Source organism: Halichoeres trimaculatus, unplaced genomic scaffold (genome assembly GCF_033239565.1).
Source record: "Halichoeres trimaculatus isolate MK-OKI-2021-1 unplaced genomic scaffold, fHalTri1.1 fHalTri1_scaffold_10, whole genome shotgun sequence".
In the NCBI taxonomy this organism is placed as follows: domain Eukaryota; kingdom Metazoa; phylum Chordata; class Actinopteri; order Labriformes; family Labridae; genus Halichoeres; species Halichoeres trimaculatus.
Window position 1 is genome coordinate 21,520,172 of NW_027437187.1, and position 27,925 is coordinate 21,548,096.

Sequence of the window (27,925 nt, forward strand, 5' to 3'; positions counted from 1 at the left end):
CAGCCTGAATGTGGCTCCTCATTGTTGCTGCAACTGAGGGAGCAGTGCAGCTGACAATGCAGCATTTGAAGCATGTTAGAAAAGTGGGGAGATCATTAAGTAGCCTTTTCTGAAGAGGTTTTGTAGCCTGACGGCTCAGCTTTTTGTCCCAATGCCACTGCACTGCAGAGCCACCCCACAACTCATCCTTTGATATTTAATTCCTCTTTCTGGATCATCCGGACTACTTAAGAGAACACCAGTTTAAAAGAAATTTAGATGTCTGTTTGTGTGTTTTCTTACTCACTTTCAATCAAATGGGATGTGACTGTAACATCGGCCAACTTGCTTGTTGTTACATGACAATGAGCATGAGCCGTTTCTAAAAATGGAAGGAGTAATTAGTAAATGTCATTTGAGAAGAGTATGGCGAATTAGAAGCCTGGTGGATCATGTAATTAGGACGGGAGCTTTTTGATAGGCGACTCAGAGCGACACAGCAGCAGCAGCATCCTCTGCTTATGCTTCTGCTAATGTTGACAACACTACAAGCTGTAACAGAAAGCAGTGTTTGACACACTTTTACAGCTCACCAAATCACACTGCTGCACATGCACAGGTGCAAATCACAAGGTCAGCCCAGGCTCTTTTTCTATTCTATTCTATTCTATTCTATTCTATTCTAAGTAACCTGATGTCCTGAATGTCACATGTAAAATACATAGGGATGGGTACTGAATTAGGTACTTTACCGACCAAATTCTGTCAAAAGTACCAGATACCGATTCATGTAAAATCAAAAGGTACCATGTTTAGGTACCTAAATGCATCCTTGCGACTGTGAGAGAGTGGTAGAGTAGGGGATTTTCCATACTGAACATGAACACAGCATTGCAAGGTTATATATTGAAGAATAAATGTCTTAAATTGACAAAACATAAATATTTTATTGTTAAACAAATTGATATTTTATACCACATAAACACAAAAAAGTACCAAAAATTGGTACAGTTGAGTACAGATACCGATTGCCAGGTATCAGGCATTATTACCGAATTGTTTCAAATGTGAAAGCTATCCATCCCTAAAAATACCACATATAGATTTTGACTGAGCCTTTGGTAATATTTTTAATATGGTTTATCAATCAGATTATATGATTGCTGAAATTTTTGTATTGTCTCATATGTTAAAGAAACAATTTTAACATTTTAATACTTAAAAGCTTTTTTTATATATATTTGACTTTTTCATATTTGATTCAAATACAAACCTATATTCCTTTGGGAAATTATAAACATCTATGTACCAAATGATCCACAAGCTTTTATGAAGAGCTTTTAGCTGGTTATAAAAACAGACTGAAATTGATTTTGATATCTCTTAATGATCTACAAAAGCAAAATAAGACCAAAAACAGATTTATCCTTTTTGCTCTTCTGCATGGTAGGTGTGGAAAAAATAAGAGTTACACACATTGTGAAGACAGACTTTTTCAGAGTGATAGATTTTAAAGTTTTAACCTTACAGAATAAGAGTCTTTCTTATAGCTGTATGCAAAGAGACAACAGGCACTACTTCATCAAAAGGGAATGCCAAAATAGATGCCCCACAATCCCTCACTGAAGCTTTAAATAATGTGTTGTCAAAGAAGAGAATTTATTTTAAGAACAAATGACCTATTTTGTATACAACCAAAAATACTTAAAATGTTTTTCCAACCCCTGATGTTGACACCATCAGTGATTAGTCATGAGGTTAATCATGAGAAATGAGCAGCATCATGAGGAGTACACCTTTTTCAGTATGCGCATAAAAACACAGATGCCATATGATAAAAGAAAGGTTTCTTCTCAAAGAGATATTATGTTTCTGTCCACAGCTACTAAAGGGATTCAGTGTGGAATTCTCTCATTCAAACACAGGATCACAGTCCTCTATTGATATCTTTGCATTTGCATGTGGCAGTGCGAAGATATTCAAACTATTACCAAGCTGCTGCACATGTATCTAGCTTTAGGTCAGTTTATTACAGAGCAGGTATTGTTCCCCTCCCACCCTTCACTGTTATTTTGCTCAGAGTTTAGTTAATACCTGACCACTGAGTGGCTTATTCAGGAAACCATGGGATACTGTTGAGCAAGATGCTGAAAAGTCTACAGGGTGGAATAGATCGGTGAGAGTGCAGATCACAATCAAGATGGAGTAATGAATAAATCTACCCTCTGAGGAGCAGCCCAAGGACTGACAGCAGCAGATTAGAGCCTGTGCCTTTTAAACAAATTGAGTGCTCAAAGAAGAATATTGGCCATGTGCTAGGGCATGTTTTACAGTGCAACTCAGTAATTTACAGTGACTCACAAATTATTCAGGTCCCGCATGACATCATGGAGTATGTCACATGAGCTCTTTATTGTCTTTTATGTAGGCTTTATTTCAACTAATTAACCCAATAACAATGAGTTATATAATGTCCGGTTTAGTCTGATGATTTACATCTGAAACATATATTGCGACAGTGACACTTATTTATAACTTTGAGCCTCCCTGACACCATAATAATACATTTGATAGTCAAACTATCATTGGGTTAAGAGTTAATATTCAACATCCCACCACCACCAACTGCGCTCTTACAAACTCAGCAGCAGCCACTCAAACAACAGACTGCATGTTACCATAACCCTGCAGCTTTTATTCTTTGAAACAGAATTTTGTCTTGTGTCCGTCTGAATACTTTATTCCTAATTTTAACCACGGCTTCTTCTTTGAAATCACTAAAGCATATCATGAGATGAGCACACCAGGTGTAAAGAATAAAAAAAATCCTGATGGCTGAGTTCCATTCAGCTGCTCTCTTTGTTTTCTCTTTTCATTCTGTCATGGTTTACTGGAGTTCTAAAACTGAACACAGCTCTTTCTCATTTGCTTTCACAAATTTTAACCTTCATCAAAAGAAAAAAAAATGTCATAATTTTCATTTTATTCCATCTTCTCCCAGCTCTGACAGAGCCAGGAGACACGACTAACAGGAGGCTTTAAATCAACAATCATCCAAGTTTTTTTTCTTTCTTGACCAGCAGATTACATTTAACATGGTGGATGTTGTGTGAAACTTGTTTTACAGTAAGACTGGATTCACCAACAAATTCAGAGCCTTGCAATGGTTTGTCAAAGCGGATGTAACAACAAAGACAAACATTTCACTCGGAGGTAAAGCTTCATTTGTTGGCCTTTGTTCTCACTTCCACTGACATGGATTTTTTTTTAAATCTCGATCGTCTTTTGTATCCACGTCCTTTATTGCATCTCATACAAACGCCACTGACAGACAGTGAGGAAATTCAACTTATGCGGCATCTTGGAGAAACATCTCTGTCCAAGGTCCTGAAATCTGCTTTCCCAAGCATGCGTCATGTGACTTTACCCAGCACTGCCTAGCTCAGCACAGAGCCTGCTGGTTTCTGGAGATTTCACGTAAGAGAAGGACAAACCCCAAACCCCTTTCCTTCTCCTCCTGCGTTTGGACTGTTTTATCTTCCACTTTCCTCTTCTTATTGTTTTTCTTATTATTGTCATTATTATTTATACGCACGATTGGATGTTGCGGACCCTGAAAGCACGCGGAGTATGACAGGAGATTTTGGGATGCTGGACTTGTGCTGCTCGCTTCGTTCCTCTCGTTTTACCTAAATGCCAACACGGTGAATGCGTCGGACGGAGTGGACGAGCCTGCAGCTAGTGCTCTGCATCCAGAAAGTCAACATCTCCTCCTTTGTGATTTGATTTTTCTCCGGAGCGACTTCAAGAAGGATGTAACAAGCAATCCACCTTGCGCAGCTTTAGGTCTCCTCGTCAAAATGCAGAAGGGAATACGACTTAATGATGGTCATGTCACCTACCTGGGGCTTTTGGCGAAAAAGGATGGTACAAGACGAGGGTGCTTGAGCAAAAAAAGCTCAGACAACACAAAATGGCACACAAAGTGGTTCGCCTTGATACAAAATATGCTCTTTTATTTTGAGAACGAGTCCAGCTCTCGACCTGCGGGATTATACCTGTTGGAAGGATGCATATGCGACAGGGCGCCTTCACCGAAACCGTCATTGTCAGCCAAGGAGTGTTTGGAAAAGCAGGTATGGAGAGAGCGCGCACACACACAAGCACCAACACGCTCCCCCACTTACTAATTTACTGTTTTTCATGCCTCATGTTCAAGTAGTGACGAGGTTGTTATTATCAAAGCTCTATTTTAGTCCAGAACAAAGCCTTCTGCTGCACACACATTCTTCTATCCAATCGCATGATGACCTCAAATCCAGCGCAGCAGAATAGCACGAGGTTCCACATTGCTGTATTGCAAGTTATGTAATCCATGCATGGCATTAATGATGAGGTAACAATATTAACACCTATTGGAATTACAGCAGCCCTGGCAGTAGGCTCTACAGTGTTTTCATGCAGGTTGCCGCAAACCCGAGCCTGATCCTTTTTTCCCTCTTTTTCGGTTCAGGATTTTAGAAGTACTTTGAGTTTGAATAATCTCTGTTGTTATTACTGTGATGTTTTTGCATCCTAGTCGAGAAACTAATTTGCTTTTGACTTTCAGTCATCATCTTTTTGACGGTTTAGGGTGGAGAGTGTTATACCTATTGCCTCTTCGTATACAACATGAAAAAAAGTTATCCCCTCAGGGTCTCCATCTTGTGGTGAAAGGGTGGTATGACAGCTGAAGCTGAAGAAACAGCAGGGGGGCAGTAATCAGTCAGCTCTGATCCAGATGACCTGGATAATATTCTAGTCAGTCTGGTGATCGATTTTTTATTTACATCATAAAGATGTCCGGTGTTGGAGAAATCCTGCTGATGGTAACGCTTACATGTAGTTGTCTTGAATCAGCAGGAGAAGCCCTTAATATCTCATTAAAGATGTGTCTCAAAACCAAACAATGAGGAGGAAAGAGGCTGTTATGTGATTATATTTGATTATTGGGATTTAAAATGGAAGAACTGAACGCCTGACTTCCACCAGCTCTCCTCTCTCCAGGCTCGGTGCCTGACTCTGTAGGTAGGGCTGCAATCCAAAGTGAGGCCAGGCTCTTCCTGCGAACAGCTGCCTTTGTGCTGACAAAGCATAATGCAACATACTGGCTAATGTTGTGCTCAAACACTTGCTTTAAAAACACACAGAAAAGCCTCCAAGAGTGTTTTTTTTTCTCCCAGTGCTCTGCAGTGTGTTTCCTTTCAGTAAACAAATGTGACCATGCTGAGAAGAGAGAGAAAACAGATCTCTGCCATCTTAGACTAAATTCATGAAAAACTAAAAAAATATGTTTGTGTTTTCCTGTAACCTATTTGAAGAGTTAAAGCACTACCATGTGCACAAATAATAAAACATTTGATGTGAATGATATGATGTTCTACTTAAACGACAGCTCTGAGAGTAAACAAACACCTTCAGCAAGGATGGATACAGTTTAACCACTATCTTCTATCCCCACCTGGATTTAAGGTTATGTGGCGATGTTTTCCTAATCCACCTTAATCCCCACATTATATTTATCCTCAAATGCAGTTAGTGTGAAAATGATTATGCGTTTGAGCGCAAGGTTTCCATAGCAACCCTTATTTGAATCCTAAAGAATGATGCAGTTGGAAGAGGAGGGGTTACAGGGAAGAAAAGAAGTAGTTTGTTGCATCTCTCCGATTAGTGCGAGCGCTTTCAGAGCTAAATTTGTAGCTTGCAGTACCTTGGAGGGGTCAGAGTCCATTTATAGAAAACACAGGCGGCTCACAGCAGGAAACGTCAGCACTTCAACCAATCGCAGGAAAAATTTATAAGAGCAAGAGACGTTTGATGTGGCACAAAATGTGTTGTGTGTTTTTCATCAGGTTACAAACGCACCACACTTTTCATTAGTGTTGTCTCATCATGAAAACCCAGATGTATGCATGTTAAATGCTTAGATCTCATTACATGGACCTCATTATACAGCATAGTTCAGAAAATTCCTTATACAACAATAGAAAAGGCGCTCCTTTAAGTGAGCATGAAAGCTAGTTATGATCTAAAAATGTTTCATGATTTACCACTTTGTCAGGAATAACACTCTGCACCCACAGCAAAACAAGTGTATATAACCAGAGATGAAATAATACTCAGCTATCTTTGTGTTGAATCTGCTGTGTATCACTGCATCACTGTTAAGATCCGTGATTATTTTTGACTCAGCCATAAATATAAAGCAGGAGGCAGACAGTGTGCTTAACATGGCCTCAAACCAGACACTCACTGCGCTCTCACAGAGATCATGAGGGAAAACTACAACAACATGCATGCCTCTCTGCCAGAAATAGATTTTCTCTGACAGTAGGATGAATACCTAATGAATGTGAAGATGGAAGAGCAGTCAGCCATGAATAATGATCAGTCGCAGGTTGGTAGGCGCCTGTTGAACATCTGCAGGCCAAAGATTAGAGTCTGGGCTCTTCTAACACTGCCATAGAGTTTCTGCACAGAGAGGCATTGTAAACAGACCAGTATACAAAGCATCTATAGAACATTGACAGTGCTCCACTTTTTCCACGTTTGATTTGTTACAGCCACAATCCAAAATGGAAAAAATTCATATTTTCCTCAAGATCCAACCCATAACACCCCACGAGGCAATGTGAAAAAAAATGTATTTTTAAAATGTTTGCAAATTCATTAAAAATAAAAACCTAAGAAATCACATGTACATAAGTATTCACAGCCTTTGCCAGTAAGCTTAAAATTGAGCTCAGGTGCATCTTGTTTCCACTGATCCTCCTTGAGATGTTCCTACAGCTTCATTGGACTCCACCTGTGGCAATTTCAGTTGACTGGACATGATTTGGAAAGGGACACACCTTTCTATATAAGGTGACAGTGCATGTCAGAACATAAACCAAGCAAGAAGCCAAAGGGATTGTCTGTAGACCTCCAAGACAGTATTCTATCAAGACACAAATCTGGGGAAGGGAACAGAACAATTTATGCTGCTTTGAAGGCCTGCATCATCAGTTCAAGGAAGAAGTCCAGAACCACCAGGACTCTTCCTAAAGCTGGCCGCTTATCTAAACAGAGCGATCGAGGGAAAGGGACTCAGTAAGGGAAGTGGCCAAGAACCCTGTGATGACTCTAAGCTTCAGCTATCATCTGTGGAGAGAAGAGAACCTTCCAGGAAGGCAACATCTTTACAGCAATCCACCAATCTGGCCTGTTTGGTAGGGTGGCCAGACAGAAAAGGCACATGGCAGCCCATCTGAAGTTTGCCAAAAAGCACCTGAAGGACACTCAGATCGTGAAAAGAGAATTCTCTGGTCTGATGAGACAAAGATTGAACTCTTTGATGTGAATGCCAGGATTCATGTTTGAAGGAAACCAGGCATCTCTCATCACCTGGCCTGTACCATCCCTACAGTGAAGCATGGTGGTGGCAGCATCATGCTGTGGGGATGTTTTTCAGTGGCAGGACCTGGGAGACTTGTCAAGATTGAGGAAAAGATGAGCACTGCTCCAGAGCATTTTGAACCTCAGAGTGGGGTGACAGTTCATCTTTCAGCAGGACAACAACCCCAGGCACACAGCCAAGATGTCAAATGAGTGGCTTCAGGACGACTGTGTGTATGTTCTTCGGTGTATATATATATATATATATATATATATATATATATATATATATATATATATATATATATATATATATATATATATATATATATATATATGTGTAAAATAAAATAAAAAATTTCAATCAATCAATCTTTATTTGTATAGCGCCAAATCGTAACAAACGTTTTCTCAAGACACTTTACAAAAACATTCACAGGTCTAGACCCGAAAATGTTAATAAAATTTTATTAGCAGAAACCCAACATCAAGACAAGATAAGGAGTCTTATCTTATCTTAATCCACCATGAGTACAGGACTTTGCAGCATTTAGCAAGTTACAATGGCAAGGAAAAACGTCCCTTTAATGGGCAGAAACCTCGGACAGAACCAGACTCATGTTAGACAAACATCTGTCTCGACTGTGTTGGGGTTAGAGAGACAGATAGAGGAGAGAGAGTGGGAGAGAGAAGTAAAATAAAATAAACGTTTCGTGTTGTCATTATGGGTTTTTGTGTGCAGAATTCTGAGGGAAACAACAAATTTGTTCAACTTTGGAATGAGGCTGTAACATAACAAAATGTGAATAGCGCTGTGAATACTTTCTGGATGCAAAGGATTAAAAAGGATTATTGTTTTTATTATGTTTAGACTTATGATTTAAATATGTGTACAGTTCTTTTCCTGATATGAAGGAATTATTTGCATCCTTATATCAGTCAAAACAGTGATAGGAACACCAGGGGCATGGCTAGAGGCAATTGTAAAATTGCACACTATTTTTTGTAATTGTATGTAACATTGATGTAAATTTTACTCTCTTTTTTTCTGATTTTTTGATTTTTTGATTTTTTTTTTAACTGAAGTTGCCTCTGTATTAATTTAAAAAAATCTTGATTCCATTAAGCAACCAGAAACCTAACCAGGGACAGCAGCTGGGAAAATACTACAGTTACTACAACTGTATGTAACAGGTCCGAGTTGTAGTATGCAATATGCACTGCCCCCTTCAAATAACCACATACTTGAAAATAAAGGTGTAAAAATGTTTGGCTTACTGTCTTTGCAGAGTCTCTAGCATAGTTTAAATAAAGACAATGTTACACTTCTGTTTTTTTTTCACTGAAATAAAGATGTGACAAATCCACTGGCATGATTAAAATGGGTCATGATGAGTTGAAGCTAATTAAGAAATACACAGAATTTCACAAAGTCTAAAAGGTAAAACAACAAGCCAACAATTGTTTGACAATTAATAAAAAAGAAAATTGTCTATCATCAATTTTTGATGTATAAATAATTCAATAATAATAAAAAGTAATGATAATAATTATAATAACTTGAGGTACAGTCACAAGGAGGTAGGTATTGCACAGTAATGTAATTTGCAGGGGCTGCAGCCTCCATGTCTTATGGCGTTACCTTCTGGGAACCAGAGACATCGTAGGAACTGAGCTGGGGGAGGTTTCCGCCTGTGTGCTCCATCAATTGCAGTGGTGGGCGAGGACGCTGTGGCTTCCCCAGGCCCTGTGTGGTTTTAAATCAACTGCTTGATGTCTGCAGCAGCAAGACAGAGGAACAAACAAAGACAGAGACAGTGGTGAAGCTTCAGTTAAGACACTGTATGAGAGATTTATCTAGAGGGTATGCAATAACGAATGATCTCTCTGTGTAGGAAATTTACCATGTCAGGTCAATGTCCAGTCCTGTTTTTTCTAACCACAGCTTCTCCCATCCCTGCCCTCATCTCTTTCAGTATTATTTCACTGTCAGCTTTACCCATGAAAACCAAAAGGCGCTCGAGTTACGCACTGAAGACGTTAAGGACTGCGATGAATGGGTTGCTGCAATATCTCATGCCAGGTAAAAGGCACACAGATAAAGATGCGAGACAAAAGTACACACTGATGTTCATTGAATCACTCAACTTACAAAAACTACACTTTGTGTTTGTTTCCCTACATTACAGTTACAGAAACTTGGCTACCGAGCATGAGACTCTCATGCAGAAGTATCTTCATCTGCTTCAGATTGTGGAGACGGAGAAAACTGTTGCTAAGCAACTTCGACAACAGATAGAAGATGGGGAGATAGAGATTGAAAGACTTAAGTCAGAGGTAATATTTACCATGATGCCTTTACACTGAGGGGTTGAGATGTAAACAAGTATGAATATACGGGCCAGATTTGACCAAATAACACCCTCTGAACAGAAACCAGCAGAGTCTAATTTCCACTGTGATATTTCCTCTCCTATTCCCCCAACAATTGACACAATTTAGCACAAACATCACTTCTCTCCTGAGTCAGATCTCACTTAGATCTGAGTTTACCCTCTCATAACTGGCTTGATTTAATATTTACAGCCATGTCAGAAGCATGGTTAAAGATTGTAAACAAGCAGGCTCAGGCTGAAAAAAGGAGAAAAATGTAGTAGTTTTTAGTCCAATATTCAGACATCAAGGTTCAATATAACATCTTTAGATTTATTTTGCAGTTTAGTGTAAGGCATATCGTCATCTTGTTATCTCATCTTAATAAAACTGGAATCCTAAGGGACTTTAAAGTGCAAAAAGAAAGAGTAAATGAACCAAAATACTTTAATATTTTTGCAACAAGCATCCTTTTTTCTCTTTTTTTTTTCTGGAAGTGGTATCATGATGATTTATATAGACTCCCTGAACTGGCACTAAAATGCTACAGTACCTTCTGTTGTTCTTGAATTGCACTCATTCCTTTCCAAAATTGTCTGGGTCCCTTTCTTGCCAGCATTACAAATAACTGAATCAGTCAGAAAATGAAATGTTGTGCTGGTTGTTGCTCTGTTTGTCTAGTATGTGTAAAAATTAATGGAATAGAAATGTGCTGCCCAGTCTCAGACAGAGGTGTTCAGGCTGAACACTCTCCACTCTGTACATCCTCTGAGAAACAATACCTCTGACAGGATCGTGTACTCCAGATCAAATAGGCTTTTTACTTTAATGTGCAAATTTGATGCTTGTAATCAAATTATGTGCTGAATATGCATGGACAGAGCGTTAAATTGCGTCTCCTCTATGAAATGTAATGACAATTAACTCTCTGGCTGTCTACAAAGTAAGTGGAGGCACTTGGCTTCAAACAGTTCAGAGCAGTCGTTTTTTTATTTATTTATTTATCTATTTATTTGGTTTACAGTGTTGCCTGTCAGGTATATATTGCATTTAAATGACCAACGTAAATAAACAGTGATGCAGAGACAGCAGCCAAGTGAGCACAGCCAGTTGAGTCAGGCTAATGTCCCAGTGTTGACAGTGCTGACAAGTCCTTTCCTGTTTAGTCAGTCGCTTTGTTTACATGATGGTACAGTAAGTGAGAAGAAGGCAAGTGTGGAAGTGGGAATGATTGGTCTCTTTTCTGAATGTTTCTCCGGCAGATTTCTGGGCTACTCAAAGACAATGAGAAGATTCACGCCAGTCCTGCAGCCGCACCGACAGATGACGACTCTGAAATCAAAAAAATTAAAAAGGTAAACTTGATGATACAATCTTTTAGTTCTAGTTTTACTCTGTATCCAAGTTACACTCACCAGTCTGTTTTGGAATCCCAGGTACAGAGCTTCCTGCGAGGCTGGATCTGCAGGAGGAAGTGGAAGACAATCATCCAGGATTACATCCGCTCACCACACGCTGAGAGCATGAGGAAGAGGAACCAGGTTGTGTTCAGCATGTTGGACTCAGAAGCTGAGTACGTTCAGCAACTTCACATTCTGGTGAACAACTTCCTGAGGCCTCTCCGCATGGCAGCCAGCTCCAAGAAACCACCCATCACCCATGATGACGTCAGCAGCATATTCCTCAACAGGTTGGATGCTCTTCTCTTGAGCCCTACATATCTTTCTTTGAAATCTGCAATAATTGGTTACGTTTTTGGCCTCACAGTTTGTTGACAACCAAGTTTAACTGTGAGTAACTGAACAAAATTATTTTTTGCTGTATGTAACTCTAACTGCAGTTTAATTTTAAACAAAATAGAAGCTACATATAACCTTGACCTGAACCGTTCCAAAACCAGAAACCCTCATTTTATCATCAGGCTGTTTCCACTAAACCAGGGGTGGCCAACCAGTCAGAGACCAAGAGCCACAAAAATAACCGTGGTACTACGGAGAGCCACGTCACACATGTGGTCTTACAAACACAGTTCCTCTCACACATAAATGAAATGACATAAATTGAAAATCAATAAATTTCTAATTTTCAAAGCAAGATTTATTGTGCTTGTGTGTTTCAATTTGTACTAGAGAAGAGAAACTGAAACTTAAGTATCAATCCCAACTGATCCCAACATTGGCATCCATAGTTCAGATTGATCAGCACACCACTACTCATAACTATACATATCTTTTTATGAATGGATTGAAGAGCCGCACACCGAAAGGCAAAGAGCCACATGTGGCTCATGAGCCACAGGTTGGCCACCCCTGCACTAAACCAATTACTCCAGCAATCTAATCTCACATTTTTACTCATCCAGGAGAGTTATGTTCACAACAGTCACTGTTATGTTTGCTCAATATATGGAGGGAGTGTGTCTTTCTAATGGCCCCTTTGCCCTGGTGCTGTAGCACCAACGTATCATCCCCTCTATGCATAGTATGCAATACTCTCACAGCGACATTTCAGCTGTAATTTCCTAACATGGGGGACATTAATTCTGCATTTTGAATACAAAGCATTGAAAAAGTCTCTGTATGTGGGCAAATCTTTTAACACTACTATGTATCATTATTATTGTTTTTGGAGTCTTGATTTGTTTACGTGTGATTCACATGCCCTGTCTAACTAATCACCAGATGAAGGCCACTAAAAGAAATAATATAACCACAAAAGGATTAAAAGATACATTAGCTAGCATCGGCTAAAGGAAGTGAAAAATTGATGTTTAGTTAAATATTCCTCTAACTAAGTCTACTGGGTTATCATTCCATCTCGAAGCAAAAAGAAATATTTTGGCTAAATCTGCTCACTTTAACTTTGACACAAATTTCTTCGAAGTTCACTGGAGGATATGTGACTGTTAGGACATTTTGAAGATAGTGAGCCATCACCAACAGGTGCAGACCAAAATATGTTACACGATCTTGTAGCCATATTTCAACATAAAAAAATGCTATCATTTAACCTGTCCATTTGCAAATAAAGAGCATTCAACATCAGAAAAAGCCATTTTGATTATTTGTGAACATACCTGAGTGTCAACTCTAGCAGCCATTACAATTAAACTAGGGATTTCCTGAAGCTACTGATTTACTAGTTCATAAATTTAAATGTTTGCAAAACTGATTAGTCAACACCAAATAAAAGTCAATAAATAAAGTTGAGATCAAGCTCAGTTTTATTAATGTGATAAAACACAGGAAAAGGCTTTGGGTTAAAGCTGTCCAATGAGATTTGTGCTCGTTTGTATCTAAGTATTCCTGCATTGGAATATTGTAGCATTATGACAGTAGCCATTTACACAGCACTAAAGCCTTGGCTAGTGTTTAGAGACTTAGTGATCGAATAATGATCGAATTCAGAGATGAACTCTGGTGCTGACTGGCAAAGTTAATAACATCAATTTTTAGTTGACTGACACAGCCCCAATTTAAGCAACCCAATACTAAATGAACACCTCTGACTGGTTAGATCTGCATTGTCTTTCTAAATAAACCACAAACTCACACAACTGTTGGAGCAAACAGAGTTTAGCTCAAAGATTTGTTCAGTTTCCAGATTAGTTTTGATAAAATTCATGTGAAAGAGGATTAAGCAAAAATAAAGTTTCTCCTTATTAACTTAAAAAAAGAGACAGAAGCTCTGTTTCTTGAGCTGCTTTATCACATTAAGTATCAAGACTTAGGTTTCAGCCTAAGTTTTGTGTTTCCTTGAAGAATATCTTCACAGAGCTACTCGTCTGAAAAGATAAAAATAACCTTAATTTTTTCTTCTCTTCTTTTTCAGTGAAACAATCATGTTTCTACATCAGATATTTTACCAGGGTCTGAAAGCCAGAATAGCGAGCTGGCCAACATTAGTGCTGGGTGAGAAACCTCTTCTCTCCTCCTTTCATTTCATTTTCATGCACTCAGTATTGTTTGTACCAATTTGACAGTATCTTGGTATTGATCTCTGTGTAGCCGACCTGTTCGATATCCTGCTGCCCATGCTGAACATCTACCAGGAGTTTGTGAGGAACCACCAATACAGCCTGCAGATCCTGGCCCACTGCAAGCAGAACCGGGACTTTGACAAGCTCCTGAAGCAGTATGAGGCTAAGCCTGACTGCGAGGAGAGGACTCTGGAGACCTTCCTCACCTACCCCATGTTCCAGGTTGGCTTGTTTGTTGGCTTATTTGTCACTCTCAGTGAGATACAAAGAAATAAAGGCAGACCAATTTGTTTGCTGCAGAGCTGCAGCCCGAAGCTAGATTTTGTCGTTAATTCTGAGCTCACACAGCCACTCTGGGCCAAGTTGTTCTCCTCACATATAAATGTTACCCTGGGGCCAGATAATTCAACAACTTTATACCAGCTGGCTATAGCTATGCCAATGAAACCTGGTTGTTGCTGTCTGTACAGCAGTGTGCTGCACTGTTTTCTAGAAATTCTTGATTTTTCTACAATCTGATACCAGATACACATGAACATGACAAATCTGATTGTGAACAGCAATCGATGCTTTTAACTGGATTCTGCAATCATACAAAAACAATGTCTGTTTGTTGAAAGGACAGTCAAAATATTTAATGTTGAAGCCCTTTTCTCTTTTTAATGTGTCATGAAATATTTTAAGCAGATTAGGTCTAAGCTGCAATCCCCTGTGTGTGTTACATTCACTGAAAGGTGTATAATAAACATAGGATTAAATTAATATCCCACTACTAATTTCACTCTGCAATAATATCATGCCTGGGCTGCAGTGGCTTAGTCAGGACTTGGCTTACAGAAACTGCCTCCTCTTGAACACACATTGGCTCCGTCAGCGACATCCCATATTGTAGCAGCGCTGATCAAGAACAGAAACAGCATCCATTTGTCTGCTTTTGCTCAAAATATCCTTGTAATGTGTTTAATGTCTATAAAAAAACAGTTGTTTTTAGAGCTCAGGTTTTAATAATTGCTCCTTTCTGGCAAGGCTAGCAGTTTCCTGATGGTCCACTCTGCTGGGGCCGACTGCAGGCTGTGCCATGTTAATGATACATTTTTGCTGATGGATGCAGATTGTGCTCTCCATTGATCTACAACACGTTGGTTTACATGCGTGTGTATACTCCTGTTTTGGTTGCATCTTTGCATGCATGCTTACATTAATATCTCTGAGTGCACTGCAAAAAAATCAATTGTTATCAAGTGTTTCTGTCTTTAAGTAAAAATTATCTTATTACACTTGATATGAGCCTGAAATGTTTTTTTTTTCAAGTTATATAAAGATAAAAATGAGGTCTGAATTGCTTGAAGCAAGTAAAAAATTCTGCTAATAGAACAGGAGAAAAACTGCTCAAAAATTTGCTTAAAGCTAGAATAATATCTTAATACAAGTATAGAGGTGTTTCAGTCCGATATTAATATCGGATATCAGTCTGATATCAGCAAAAAACAAATCTCGGTATCGTATGGGAATGCATCTAAAATCTCCAATATAAGCACTCTGATGCAGTCCATTCCAGACTCCGCTCCTGCTGTTTTTATTTAATTTATTTAGGTTATTTTCTGGGTCTTCTAATTTATTCTTTATTTTATTCAATTACTAGTAGTTTTTATGTTTAATGTTAAAATTTCTGTTACCCATTGGTTAGTAATAAATGGGTCAGTTTTTCCTTATACCTACTGTTGCTGACTACTGTTCTTTGTTTGAATAATATCACTTAATCAAGCCTTTTCTAACATGACAGACAAACTACAAAATAAGTAATAAAAGTATTCATGTTTAATGCTGATATCGTATCGGATTAATATCGGTAACTGCCAATACTCAATGCTGCAGTATCGGTATCGTATCGGAAGTGAAAATATAATATCGGGACATCCCTATACAAGTAACTTTTCTCTTGTTCAATCGGCAGATTTTTTTACTTGTTACAAGCAATTCAGACCTCATTTTTGTCTTTGAACAGCTTGCACTAGTCAGGTAAATGTGGCTTATATTAAGGCTAAAAACGAATGTTCAACTGAAAATAAGACAAAACACAAGATAGACTAGAATTTCATGGTTTTTTTGCCATGTGTGACTCCTCTGTGGTCCCTGTTTTTCTTACTCTGCAGATTCCCCGATACATTCTCACACTTCATGAACTCTTAGCCCACACGCCCCATGAACATGTTGAGAGAAACAGTCTGGACTACGCCAAATCTAAGCTGGAGGAGCTTTCCAGGTACTTTCATATAACATAAATTCAACTCTTCTTTTTAGATATCTATAGCAACCACTTAAAGATGTTCATCATCTCACATTTACACACAAACTAACAGTGATTTCAAATCATATCTCGTATAAAGAGCAGGAAAAACTACTGTTGAGGTGAGCAATTCATCACAGTATCCAATGAAAAAAATACATCTGTTAGCTAAATTTGAATTTAAAGATCTCTTAAGGCTAGCATACATCTCTATCAGCCCCCAAGATCTTTGCAAGTACAACATCAATTTACATAAATTCACTAAGAATTCAAAGGTCATTCTGCCGTTGTGTTCAAAGCCCCACAGCTCAAGTGTTTCAGTCAACACAACCACTCTATTCTTCTCAAGGGGGATTTTCATAATGTTTACATGATAACTTTCCTGTACAGAGACATTATTCTTATTTCAAGAATATTTACAAGCTGATTTTTCTTACCTCATTGAGAGATCTTTCATAAACTTTACAAGCACATCAGCTGTCATTTTTGTCTTTTAATATCTTAAAACAAGGCATTTTTCTGGACCTATCATATGAATGTGGTTCATGTTTAGTCTGATATGACAATATTCACCAAAAAAAAGAGAGTTCTGTCTTTGCAGTGAAGGAAGACGTCATAAAATCTCATTTACAGATTTTATGTGTTTGACTTTGGTTGAATTAAATGTCCCTTTTATCCATAGGATCATGCATGATGAAGTGAGCGAAACAGAAAACATCAGGAAGAACCTTGCAATAGAGCGCATGATTGTGGAGGGCTGCGAAATTCTTCTGGACACCAGCCAGACATTTGTGAGACAAGGTAAGTCCTGAAGTCGAGTGTTGTACTTCAAGTGCCGCTGAGAAACCTCAAGTGACCTAGAGAAGCAGGGCGACAGCAAAGGGTCGTTTCCTGCCCCTCCATAGCTGTCGAGCAGACTGATCTCACACCTTCATCCTGCACCGCAGTGATTCCTTCTTTTATTATCTATTAATTAACAAGTTTCTCCTCATGCTATATTTGCAAAATTCCTGCTTTTCCTACCTCTTTTTCTACTTGTATTTGTAATTTCCTCCCTTTCTACCCCTCCTGCTTTTCTACACACACTGCACAGGGTCTCTCATCCAGGTGCCGATGAGCGAGAAGGGCAAGATTACCCGTGGGCGGCTTGGCTCTTTGTCGCTAAAGAAGGAAGGGGAGAGGCAGTGCTTTCTCTTCTCCAAGCACTTAATAATCTGCACCAGAGGTTCAGGGGGGAAGCTTCATCTCACCAAGGTAGGCAGGGGAAGCTCTTTTTTTAACAACAAATCCAACCCTTAACCGAATAAACTAATTGAAAGGAAATAAACAGCTGAGTAATGAGCTTGAATTGAATGTAAAGTTCTGGACGGATGTAAAGTAGCAGTTGATTTAGCCACCTGATTGACAACTGATACGCTTCAATCTTAAAACATGTGACTGGAAGTCCTTTTTTGTGTTATTATCTATGAGATCTGCAAGAAAAACAGATCTTTTAAACTGATATTGCTAAAAGATTCTACGTCTGTTCAGTTATACCTCTGTAAAGAAGAAAAAAACATTTCCACTGGATGCAAATTATCCTCACAGACACAAGGGATTCACAGGAAATGATGCACGCATGTAATCCAGTTGTTGCCTCTTCTAATTTTACCTCAGTGATTACAAACTTATCACATGGCCGTATCAGAGCTGTATTACAGGAAGGAAAATGAGCACTAAAGACAGCAGTTAACTACCAAATTTTAGGTGGTTACTCCTCATGCTCCTCATCACTTCCTGCTCAATGACTTGCAAGTAATTGCTCTCTTGACCAAAGGATTAAAGAAAATAAAATAATTGAAAAAAGTGAAATACTTTTTTAAAAATGCTTAGAATTTTTTTTTTTTTAAGTATATATGTGTTATCATTTTTGGCAGTGAAGTTATACAGTGTTACTGCAAACTGAATCAAGCAACGCATGTATGACAAATCTAAAGAGTGTGATATTTTGTTTGTAGAATGGAGTCGTCTCTCTCATTGACTGCACTCTCATGGAGGATCCTGAGGGGACAGATGATGAATGTAAGTGATCAATTCAAATACAGAAGATGCTTTCAAAAGAAGCATCATATGAGCTATTTGTGATGGTTTATTACGATTCCAAGGTTGTGCCACATTGAAGTCATATTTTACGAGTAGCTTTTGGTAAAAACTGTAACATAGCTCCATATGTGTGGAGTTACACCAGATTTTTACAGAGACTCACCGTAAGAACATTTACTCAGATTGTGTCTTTGCGTTTGCCTCAAAGCCAAATCAGACAAGAGCGGCCAGGACATGGAGCACCTGGACTTTAAGATTGTCGTGGAGCCAAAGGACAGCCAGTCGTTCACAGTTATTCTGGTCGCTTCCTCCAGGCAGGAGAAGTCTGCATGGACCAGTGACATCAGCCAGGCACGTCAACAAGCATCAGAGCTCCGAGCAGTCAGATGAAAAAGCTAAAGATGTCTGCATGTAACAGAGCTCACTAACATTTCATCTGTCCTCTCTGTTTACCTAAACCACATCTGACCTACAGTGCATAGACAACATCCGGTGCAATGGGCTGATGATGAACGCCTTTGAGGACAACTCAAAAGTCACAGTGCCACAGATGATCAAGTAAGCCTTGTTTGGATTCAAATATTGAACTTTTTTTCTTTTCGCAGCCTTGTCTATGTCTTTGCATTTATTTCCTTGCATGTGTTGTTGTTTCTCTGAGCAGATCAGATTCAAGTTTGTACTGCGACGATGTTGACATCCGCTTCAGTAAGATGATGAACTCCTGCAAGGTGCTACAGATCCGCTACGCCAGTGTGGAGCGCCTGCTGGAGAGGCTGACCGACCTCCGTTTCCTCTCCATCGACTTTCTCAACACCTTCTTGCACTCCTATCGTGTGTTCACCACCGCAGACGTGGTTCTGGACAAACTCATTACCATCTACAAGAAACCCATCAGTGCTATTCCTGCTCGGTGAGTCACACTGCATGTGGACAGAAACGAAGGTTGAGGACAGATTTTACAACAGAGAAACAAATCTTATTTGATACATTTGGCTGCAAAATTATAGGATTAATATATTCAGATGAGAAGCTGTGTCCTAGCAGGTTCAAGCTGAAACTGTGGTATTAGTTTTTTCTCTTTTTACACGTGAAAAATATGAGGTTATTGCGAATAGATTCAACAAAGGATCCTCAGTTCATGTATAAAAGCAATGCTCACTTTACAACAGCTCAATGTATGTACAGGAGCACAACAGTGATATGGGAATAATGTGATTATTACAGCAATAAAAAGAGTTAAAGACAGATTAAAACCACTTTTCTTACGTAAGTATAAAAAACAGTGTTTGTTTGATGACTCTAAGACTAATGAGGGTAAAAAAGCTAAAGTTAAAACATGGGGGATTGGAGAAATGTTTCGTATAGTTAAAGGTGATGATCTGAAGAGAAAGGAATAGACAGAAGGAGGAACTTATGAATAGATTTGTTTCCTGTGTCTGATTTTTCGTCTATCAGTATTTTACCGTAATACCTGTAGTAATTTACTGGGAATGGTCTTTTGGTTATGTTACTGTAAACAGTAATGCATTATGGTGGACAAAAAATGCTCTAAATAAAGATAAAGTAATTTCGCTGCAAATTTTTACAGTAAATTACTGGCACTTTTGCTGGATGAAGGCTGTATCACATTCCAGGAGGTTTTTGTCAACATGTTTGTGCATTTGTGCTTCTAAATGGAATTATGTGCATATTCTGCAGTCAGAGGCAGTATTTTGGTCTATTATCCAACCTGGGAGTGTCTAAACCGGGCTCTGATGCCCTATGACAAACAACCTTAGTGCTGCAGGACTCCTCCCTTCCTCCCTCCATCTCACTTTCTCCCTGTCTGGAAAAAAAAGATCCATAGTGTAAAATATTGACAGAGTGTTGCAGTGGGGTTAAGTCGTCACACTGCAGGCCGTGAAGAAGGGCCTCAGTATGGAGTTGAGATCACGGGGAGCTCCCCATGCCCACGCCCTGCAGCAAGCTCTCCCGTGGTGCTTGTCATGTTACTGTGAGACACCTACACTCGGCTGCTTGTGTCAGCAGCGGCCATGTGCACTATCACTCGCTGAGCTATTTATGGGAACCCGTGAGGTCGCCAGGAGGGTGGCAGAGAGTGGGAGAGGTTTTTCTGCAACACTGCAGCTTGCATTCTGCTCTCAAGCAAGGAGACGCGACTGCAAAGAGACTTCTTGTTGCTGGGTTGACTTGTTTTGCATAAATTATTCAGGAGTTGTTATGTATTTAGCTAAGCTCTCAAAACATAGACCAAATATGAAAGAATCATACTCCTGTGTCCTAATTTCAAATGCATATCCTCCCTTGATGCAGGTCCCTGGAGTTATTTTTTGCGAGCAGCCAGAACAGTAAACTTTTGTATGGAGAGCCTCCCAGCTCCCCCAGGGCAAGCAGGAAGTTCTCCTCCCCTCCTCCACTTGCTATCGCCAAGAATTCATCCCCAAACCGCCGGCGAAAGCTCTCCCTCAACATCCCCATCATCACTGGGGGCAAAGCTCTTGACCTGGCTGCCCTCAGCTGCTCCTCAAACGGCTATGCAAGCATGTATTCATCCATGTCTCCGTTCAGCAAGACCACCTTGGACATCAACAAACTGTACGTGTCCAGCCCGATCGCCAGCAAAATCCCTGATGAAGGAGAGGACAAGAGGGACAAGATGGAAGACACTTCAATGTCCAAACAAGGTGCGTCAGCTGGAGCTAGTCCATTCTTACATTTAATTTCTGGAATAATCTTTGCAAAATTCACCTTCTTGACGATCATTTTCTTGGTACAGATCTCTCTGTACGAGAGGAAAGTGATAATGATCAAAACCAGAGTGATGACGGGGACGCAGAGGCCTCTCCTACCAAGTCACCCACCACCCCGAAAAACATTAAATGCAAAAACTCCTCAGGTACATTGTGTTTTCATAATGTTATTTTAATGCCTACATATTGACACCCAAGCCTGCAAATATCACTGTTAGATACTTAGTTTTCAGTTCCTCAGCTGATTCTTCACTGAGTCCATGTGTAAAAACTAAACCATGGAGCTTAAAATCCTCTTGGTTTGGAAAAACAAGCATTTACTGGCCCCATGTTGTGTGAATTCTTTCTTTCTTTTCATGATAGGTTGCTTGTGATTGTTCGTGTGTCTAAACATTGTCCTTGTCCAACACTAAACAAAAACAAACCAAACAAGAAGCGTAAAGCAGAATGCACATGAAATGAATGCTGTAAACATTTCTAATCATGCAAGGAAAGCCAATGCTTGGCTTCAGTGGGTGTTAGGGAAACTTGTGTCATAGCAACTGCATCAGAAGCGAGTTTTCCTTCCCGCCCCCGGCAATGAGGTTGTTTCATTGGAGCCAAGATTATCTGTGCCTTTTAAATCTTACGACAAAACATGAATCTATTGTGTGAGAGGACGCTGTAAAGCAGACTGCCTCTCTGCTTGTGGTTTAGGATTCTTAGCAGCTTATGATCCGTCTACACTTTCAGGGTTTAAACACAGCCGTCTGCAGAGAATCTGTTTATTCCTCTGTTATGCTGATATTTGGTGGCTATATTTAGCTGCAACCATCTTGAATATCAAAGCCTCTTGTACAGCAAAGTCTGGGGGAAGAGTCATATTGCCCTGTAGTGCCCTCTAGTGGAGATTTGTGCATAAGCAAGTTGGCCATTTTACAGACAATACAGACTCTACTAATGGTTTTATAAATAACTCCTAGTATGTTTTTAATCACTTAAGTCTCATTGGTATAAAATCTTTTATATGTTGTGTTACTTCTAACCCTGGAGATATATTAATTTTTGATTTATTTATTTCAATTAATGGAATTTACAAGCCATTAAATCTTTTGCTTTTTGTAGAGTTCTCTCTATTTTCTTACAACAATGGCATGGTGATGCCATCATGTCGAGAGCTGGATAACAACCGCAGTGCCCTGTCTGCTGCCTCAGCCTTTGCTATTGCTACAGCTGGAGCCAATGAAGGCACACCTACCAAGGAGAAGTATCGACGGATGTCCCTCGCCAGTACTGGTAAACATATTCTGTATCTACATTATCTCAATATCCAGAGTTGATCTGACCAAAGAGTAACAAAAGTGCAGCCTATCGGACCCAGTCTGCTCTGATCTAAATGTAGGTATTTTGTAAGCGCTGGCTTTCTGTGTAAGCTAATTTTATTTTTTATTCTTTCGTGCAGGCTTCCCAACTGATCAAAGAAATGGAGACAAAGAGTTTGTGATCAGAAGAGCAGCAACAAACAGAGTCCTAAACGTCCTGAGGCACTGGGTGTCCAAACACTCCCCGGTAAAACATCCCAGCACAATCCTGGCTCAACTCCTAATGTTACCTTATTTATGTTTTTCATTTAAATGATAATCAAATAACTCCTTCACACTGATTCCATACGCATACAAACACTTTTTTCAAAATTCACAGTATGCCAGTAACTTTAGTTAAGAAAGATTTAAATGGCAGAAAGAAAAGTTATCAAGGTTGTCTGTTCTGCAGTGATGTGGTTTCATGCTGGTCTTGTAAACCATTGGCTGTTCTTATCACTCAGAAGCGGAACTGCGAAATATCATTATCCCTTCACTTATCTTTTTCTAACATATGATCAGAAAAAAAGAGTTATGGATGTTAAAAGTTATAGAATGTAATTTTAAAGATGTTTTAACCTTTTGAGTGCTGTCTGTTTCTTTGCAGGACTTTGAAAGCAACAATGAGTTAAAAACAAAAGTTATTGCCTTCCTGGATGAAGTGATGCATGACCCTGAGCTACTGACCCAGGAGAGGAAAGCTGCAGCAAACATCATTAGGTAATGTTTCATCAGTTGTACATTTTTTAGTGTAAGCACAGTATATATAAAAACAACTCAAAGTTTGACTTGTTCTTCATTGTGTGTCAGGACTCTAACTCAGGAAGATCACAGTGACAGCCAGATAAGCCTTGAAGATGTGACACAACTGGTGAGTGAAGTCAGAATCACCTGTGCCCAACAATGACAGCCAATGTGGGAAGAGGACAAATGTCACTAATGTTAAAATTTGGCAACATCATTGACAGAGCTGAAGTCCCCCAAACTAGCGTTCACCAAAGTGGGGATCAGGGCCCCTGGGGGTTTGTGAAAAACCAGAAGTGGGGTTGCCAAAGCCTTACAATATTAGAAACAATTTACAATTGAAAGTATCATCCATTATTTGAAAAATATTGAAGAGACTGTGAGGAAGATCTGTTTTCATTAGACTGCAGAGACACCTTTAGGTGTTTTGGAGTCATGTGCACACTGTCGTGAAGACACAACTCTTGACAAGGCATGTGTTTGTTGCTACTGGCAGCCTGGTGCTCTGACATATCCATAGGTCAACGTAACAACAAGCAAATTTTTTTTTTTCAGTTTGTACAAAGGATGAACAATATATCGGTATCAGCCGATGTTGGTCATTTTTTTAGCATATCAGTATCAGCAAATGTATAAAAGTGGGCCAATATTAACTCATTAGCTGCTATAACTCTTATTAATTCTTTCAAGACCCAAATAATATTGTTCTCTATGACAATGTAAACACCAAAACCACCTAAGAAGAGTGGACTCTTTTCTTTTATGTCTCTCTTCCTGTTTTTGATCCAAAAGACAGACAAAATGTACTTTTGTGATCGTGTTCATCTCGGGCACTCCATCCTTTGATCCTCTCCATGGTTGACTTTTCTCACAATCACAGCACTTTTTCTCTCTGAACTACCTTGACAAATTAAATCGGATTGTTTTTGTTTGTTTTTACCAAAACTGATATTAGTGAATATCGGTTATCGGCCATCACAGCAATATCAATATCAGATATTGGTATTGGACAACATTTTCATATTGGTGCATCCCTAGTTTGTATCGTAGTTTAGTAGCCAACTATATTAAGCGTTTCTCTCATGTCTGTAATGTGTCATGTTGGTGAATCTTGGTCATGTCCTGCCATTTATTTACCAAGCAAAGCTAACATAAGCTCACTCTTCATTTTACTGATAAATCCTCAAGTTTAAACAGACCACTGCAGAATAACTGCTGCCTGTGGGTTGGAAACATTATCACGAACAGTTTAGCCCGTTTTCGCCTTTAGCTCAGGCTCTATCACTCTCCCGTTCAGCTTTCTTCTACTCTTCTCCTTTTTCTGTCCTGCAGTTAGGCTCCTGTGTCCAACATTACTACAAAATTAATCCAAGAAAATGTTTTACGCAGATCTCTGTTCTCATTACTAAACTTTGTAAGATGGCGCGGTGTTGTCCCAGAAACTTCTACTTCTTTGCTGCAAATCGATATGGTGCTGCTCAACCAGATCAGAAAGCTAAAAAGCAGCATTTAGGAATAGGCTATAGTGGTGCCGATAATCTCATTTTAAAGTGTGGATTACGATCAGGCATATATACATTATTGGATTTACCATCAAAGAGGACAGAAAACAATTTTCTTGTTTAAATTCCATCATTTCTGATGCCACACTTGTTTTATTCATCATAAAGCTGTTTTCAGCTGTCATCCACACTAACTGCATGAAACATCAGCCTCAACTAAGTCAAATTCAGATGTCTTGAAGGAAAGAATCTTGCCTCCTTGCTACTTTTCTTTGAGCTTCCTGGTGCAGTGTTTATCATGTTAAGGCTGATTTGTGTCTCTTAGGTGGGAGGAGGGAGGACAGATCCCTTTGAAAGCCACTCTGCGCTGGAGATTGCAGAACAGCTCACACTGCTCGACCACCTGGTGTTTAAGGTCATCCCATACGAGTGAGTGCCAGCCCCATCCAAGCTGCACATAAATTCCCAAATTCACTGTCACCTCAATCATATCATAAATTTGTGCACCGTACAGGGAGTTTTTTGGGCAGGGCTGGATGAAGAATGACAAAAATGAGAAGACACCATACATCATGAGAACCACAAAGCACTTCAACGATGTATGTACCAGTCAAGCATTTCACTGTTCTTCTTTTTTACTGACTGTCAAACACAGTATGGAGAGTAGTTTGTTTGCCTTTTCCTCTCAAAGGTAAGCAACCTCATCGCCACAGAAATCCTGCGCTGCGAGGATGTGCTCACTCGTGTTGTAGTCATAGAGAAATGGGTGGCTGTTGCTGACATCTGTCGCTGTCTACACAATTACAACGCCGTGCTCGTGATCACCTCCTCCCTCAACCGCAGCTCCGTCTTTCGCCTGAAGAAGGCCTGGCTCAAAGTTTCTAAACAGGTATGCATCCACCTGTTTGTTAGTTTTGTTCTTCTCTAACATACCGGTTGCAATCACATACTGTTTTTTTTTCATCCAGACAAAAGCACTGATTGACAAGCTGCAGAAGTTGGTGTCATCTGAGGGGAGGTTCAAAAACCTGCGAGAGGCTTTGAAGAAGTGAGTACACAGCAAGAAGAAAACAATTTCAATAAATTTAACATGATCTATGAATGATGTTTGGGTGTTTTTTTCCTTCCAAACCATCAGCTGTGATCCCCCTTGCGTGCCCTACCTGGGAATGTACCTCACTGACCTGGCTTTCATTGAGGAGGGGACGCCAAACTACACAGAAGACAACTTGGTCAACTTCTCAAAGATGAGGATGGTAGGATGTCACATGAGTGGCTTTGTGCTGTGGTGTTGTTTATTATCAGATAAAAATACCCCTTTCTCTTGTTTTTCAGATTTCTCACATCATCAGAGAGATCAGACAGTTTCAGCAAACCGCCTACAAAATAGACATGCAACCAAAGGTAACAACAGAACAACAATACATGCTCTGTCATCTTTTCAGTGCCTGTAGTACAACATGGGAAACACTATGTTTTTTGTTTGTTTTTTTTTTAACTTTGATACGATTAACATAAAACATTTCAACCTTATTTCAACCCAAAAGATTAACTATCACATTATTTTGGTTTTCATTTTTGTAACTTTGAGAAACTTAAATTATCCAGAGATCCACAAGAAAAGCACTTGGTAAAAAAAAAGAAAATACTTTAGCCATTTGTGGTATCTTACTGTTGAATAAATAAGATCTTGTGAGTAAAATATTAACCTAGCAACATTTTTAGATTTTTTTTGGCACTTTTTTTAAAATCATTTTTTTAGGTTTTTGAAAATCATTTGAAATTAAAAAACTAAGACATCACATGTACAATTTTATAAATTAAAAAAATCTTTTTAGATACCTTTTTTCCCACTGTAAAGTCTTTATTGTGATAATAAAGTAGATTTTATGGCTCTCGAATTACTAAAATCCTATGTCAACTCCTATGAATCCTATCCTCCTATGAAAGCAAGACACCTCTAGAGCTAAAGAAACCTTTTTCTGTTCCCGTTTCAGGTAGCCCAGTATCTACTGGACATGAGCTCTGTTCTGGATGAAGAAAGCATGTATGAATCCTCACTCAGAATTGAGCCCAAAGTGCCCAACTGATGGGAAATCTGGACACCAACATTATTTTAAACAAGTTAACATACACACCCATTTTTGTATAGTTGTAGATGTTTAGGATATTTACTCTTCTGTACAATAGATGTTTGAGGTTGTTTTACACAGTGTTTTTTGTTTGTTTGTTACCATTGCCATGATGCCAACTGCTTTAAGGGTTTTGTTGGTTTTCTTCTGGGGTATTTCAGGCAGAATAACAGAGGTCACTTTGGATGAACACAGCTGTGTCTGTTCAGTGACCAATGACATTATTTTGCACCACCTCATTCTGTGTTGACTTTGCACTTTCTGAGCACTAGTGCTGCCGGCCGTCGTTCTGTTTGCTTGAGTTTTATCAATGACTGAGTTTCTCTGCAACCAATGTAGCATTATAAAAATGTAAATGTAACAAATCAGGTAAAAGAGCACAGAGATTATAACTGCTTTAAAAGATAGAACGAAGTATGTGTAATGGCACCAAAACAACAAAGATCTATTTCTTTATTCCTTGTCAAAACTATAACTTGAGGAGCCCCACGCTGCTTTTTGAACTGTTTTTATGTGAAAACCTAGAGGAATCTCACAGATGATGGATTAGTTAGCATTACTCATATATATATACACTCATAATCATCAGCTCTGCAGGGCTTTCATCAAGACCCCACACTGCTCACATGTACAGCTAACATGCCAAGACACGGCAATACAAAAATAAAAACCTTGTTTTTACCATCATCATAAATAAACAATTTTTGCTCAGGGTGCTAGCTTTCTACTAATTGCTAATAAGCACAGAACATAAAGGCGAGCTGATAGGAAAGAACGGCATCTACTTTACAGGTGTTTGTACATTACCTATTCATTGGGCTGATCAAAAATTTGATCTCATAATGGCCCTGATTAAAAGTTAGGAGGTCATCTGCTTAGTGTTATACACTATCCTGTAAAGGAGATGACTGTCTTATCCAGATTTAATGATTTAATGTAAAGTTGTTTTACAAATTTAAACTGTGTGGTGAGGGTAGCTGCAAAGGAAAAGATACCAGGCCACTGAAGTTTGAGTAATTTTTCCTCTAGGAACTGTTACTATTCTGACCAGGTTTTTAATGAAATCCATCCCATAGTGCAAAGTGCAATATCTCACTCGGGATTGAAGCAGTAGATCTAATCAACCAGCAAACTAGCATTAAAGTGATACTCTGGGATGGAACAAGTTGGGTCCTATCACAAGGTTTAGGGCAGAAATTACCCCTACAGCAGTGTTTTTGTGCAGCAGAAGCCCAGAGCGCTCGCACCAAAGACCCCCTCCCTGCTCCTGTGCCGGTTTCCTATGCACTCAGACGGGGCCATTTTTTACTTGACCAAAAACACAAATAAATGGACTCCCACCGA

General features: G+C 39.2%; 1 protein-coding gene across 1 annotated transcript; it reads left to right on the forward strand.

The window, feature by feature from the left end:
- Positions 1–3,385: 3,385 nt before the first annotated feature.
- rasgrf1 (Ras protein specific guanine nucleotide releasing factor 1) lies at positions 3,386–27,796 on the forward strand. Its single transcript, XM_074677784.1, has 27 exons — positions 3,386–4,115; positions 9,369–9,475; positions 9,582–9,729; positions 11,028–11,120; positions 11,202–11,455; positions 13,597–13,676; positions 13,773–13,966; positions 15,898–16,007; positions 16,714–16,832; positions 17,125–17,285; positions 18,029–18,092; positions 18,322–18,464; positions 18,589–18,671; positions 18,775–19,023; positions 20,427–20,797; positions 20,890–21,009; positions 21,968–22,138; positions 22,305–22,411; positions 22,811–22,923; positions 23,014–23,074; positions 24,775–24,878; positions 24,964–25,048; positions 25,141–25,338; positions 25,418–25,497; positions 25,588–25,705; positions 25,785–25,853; positions 26,447–27,796. Exons 1-27 carry the CDS (start codon positions 3,840–3,842, stop codon positions 26,537–26,539), a joined length of 3,771 nt encoding a protein of 1,256 aa, XP_074533885.1. The 5' UTR covers positions 3,386–3,839; the 3' UTR covers positions 26,540–27,796.
- Positions 27,797–27,925: the final 129 nt, after the last annotated feature.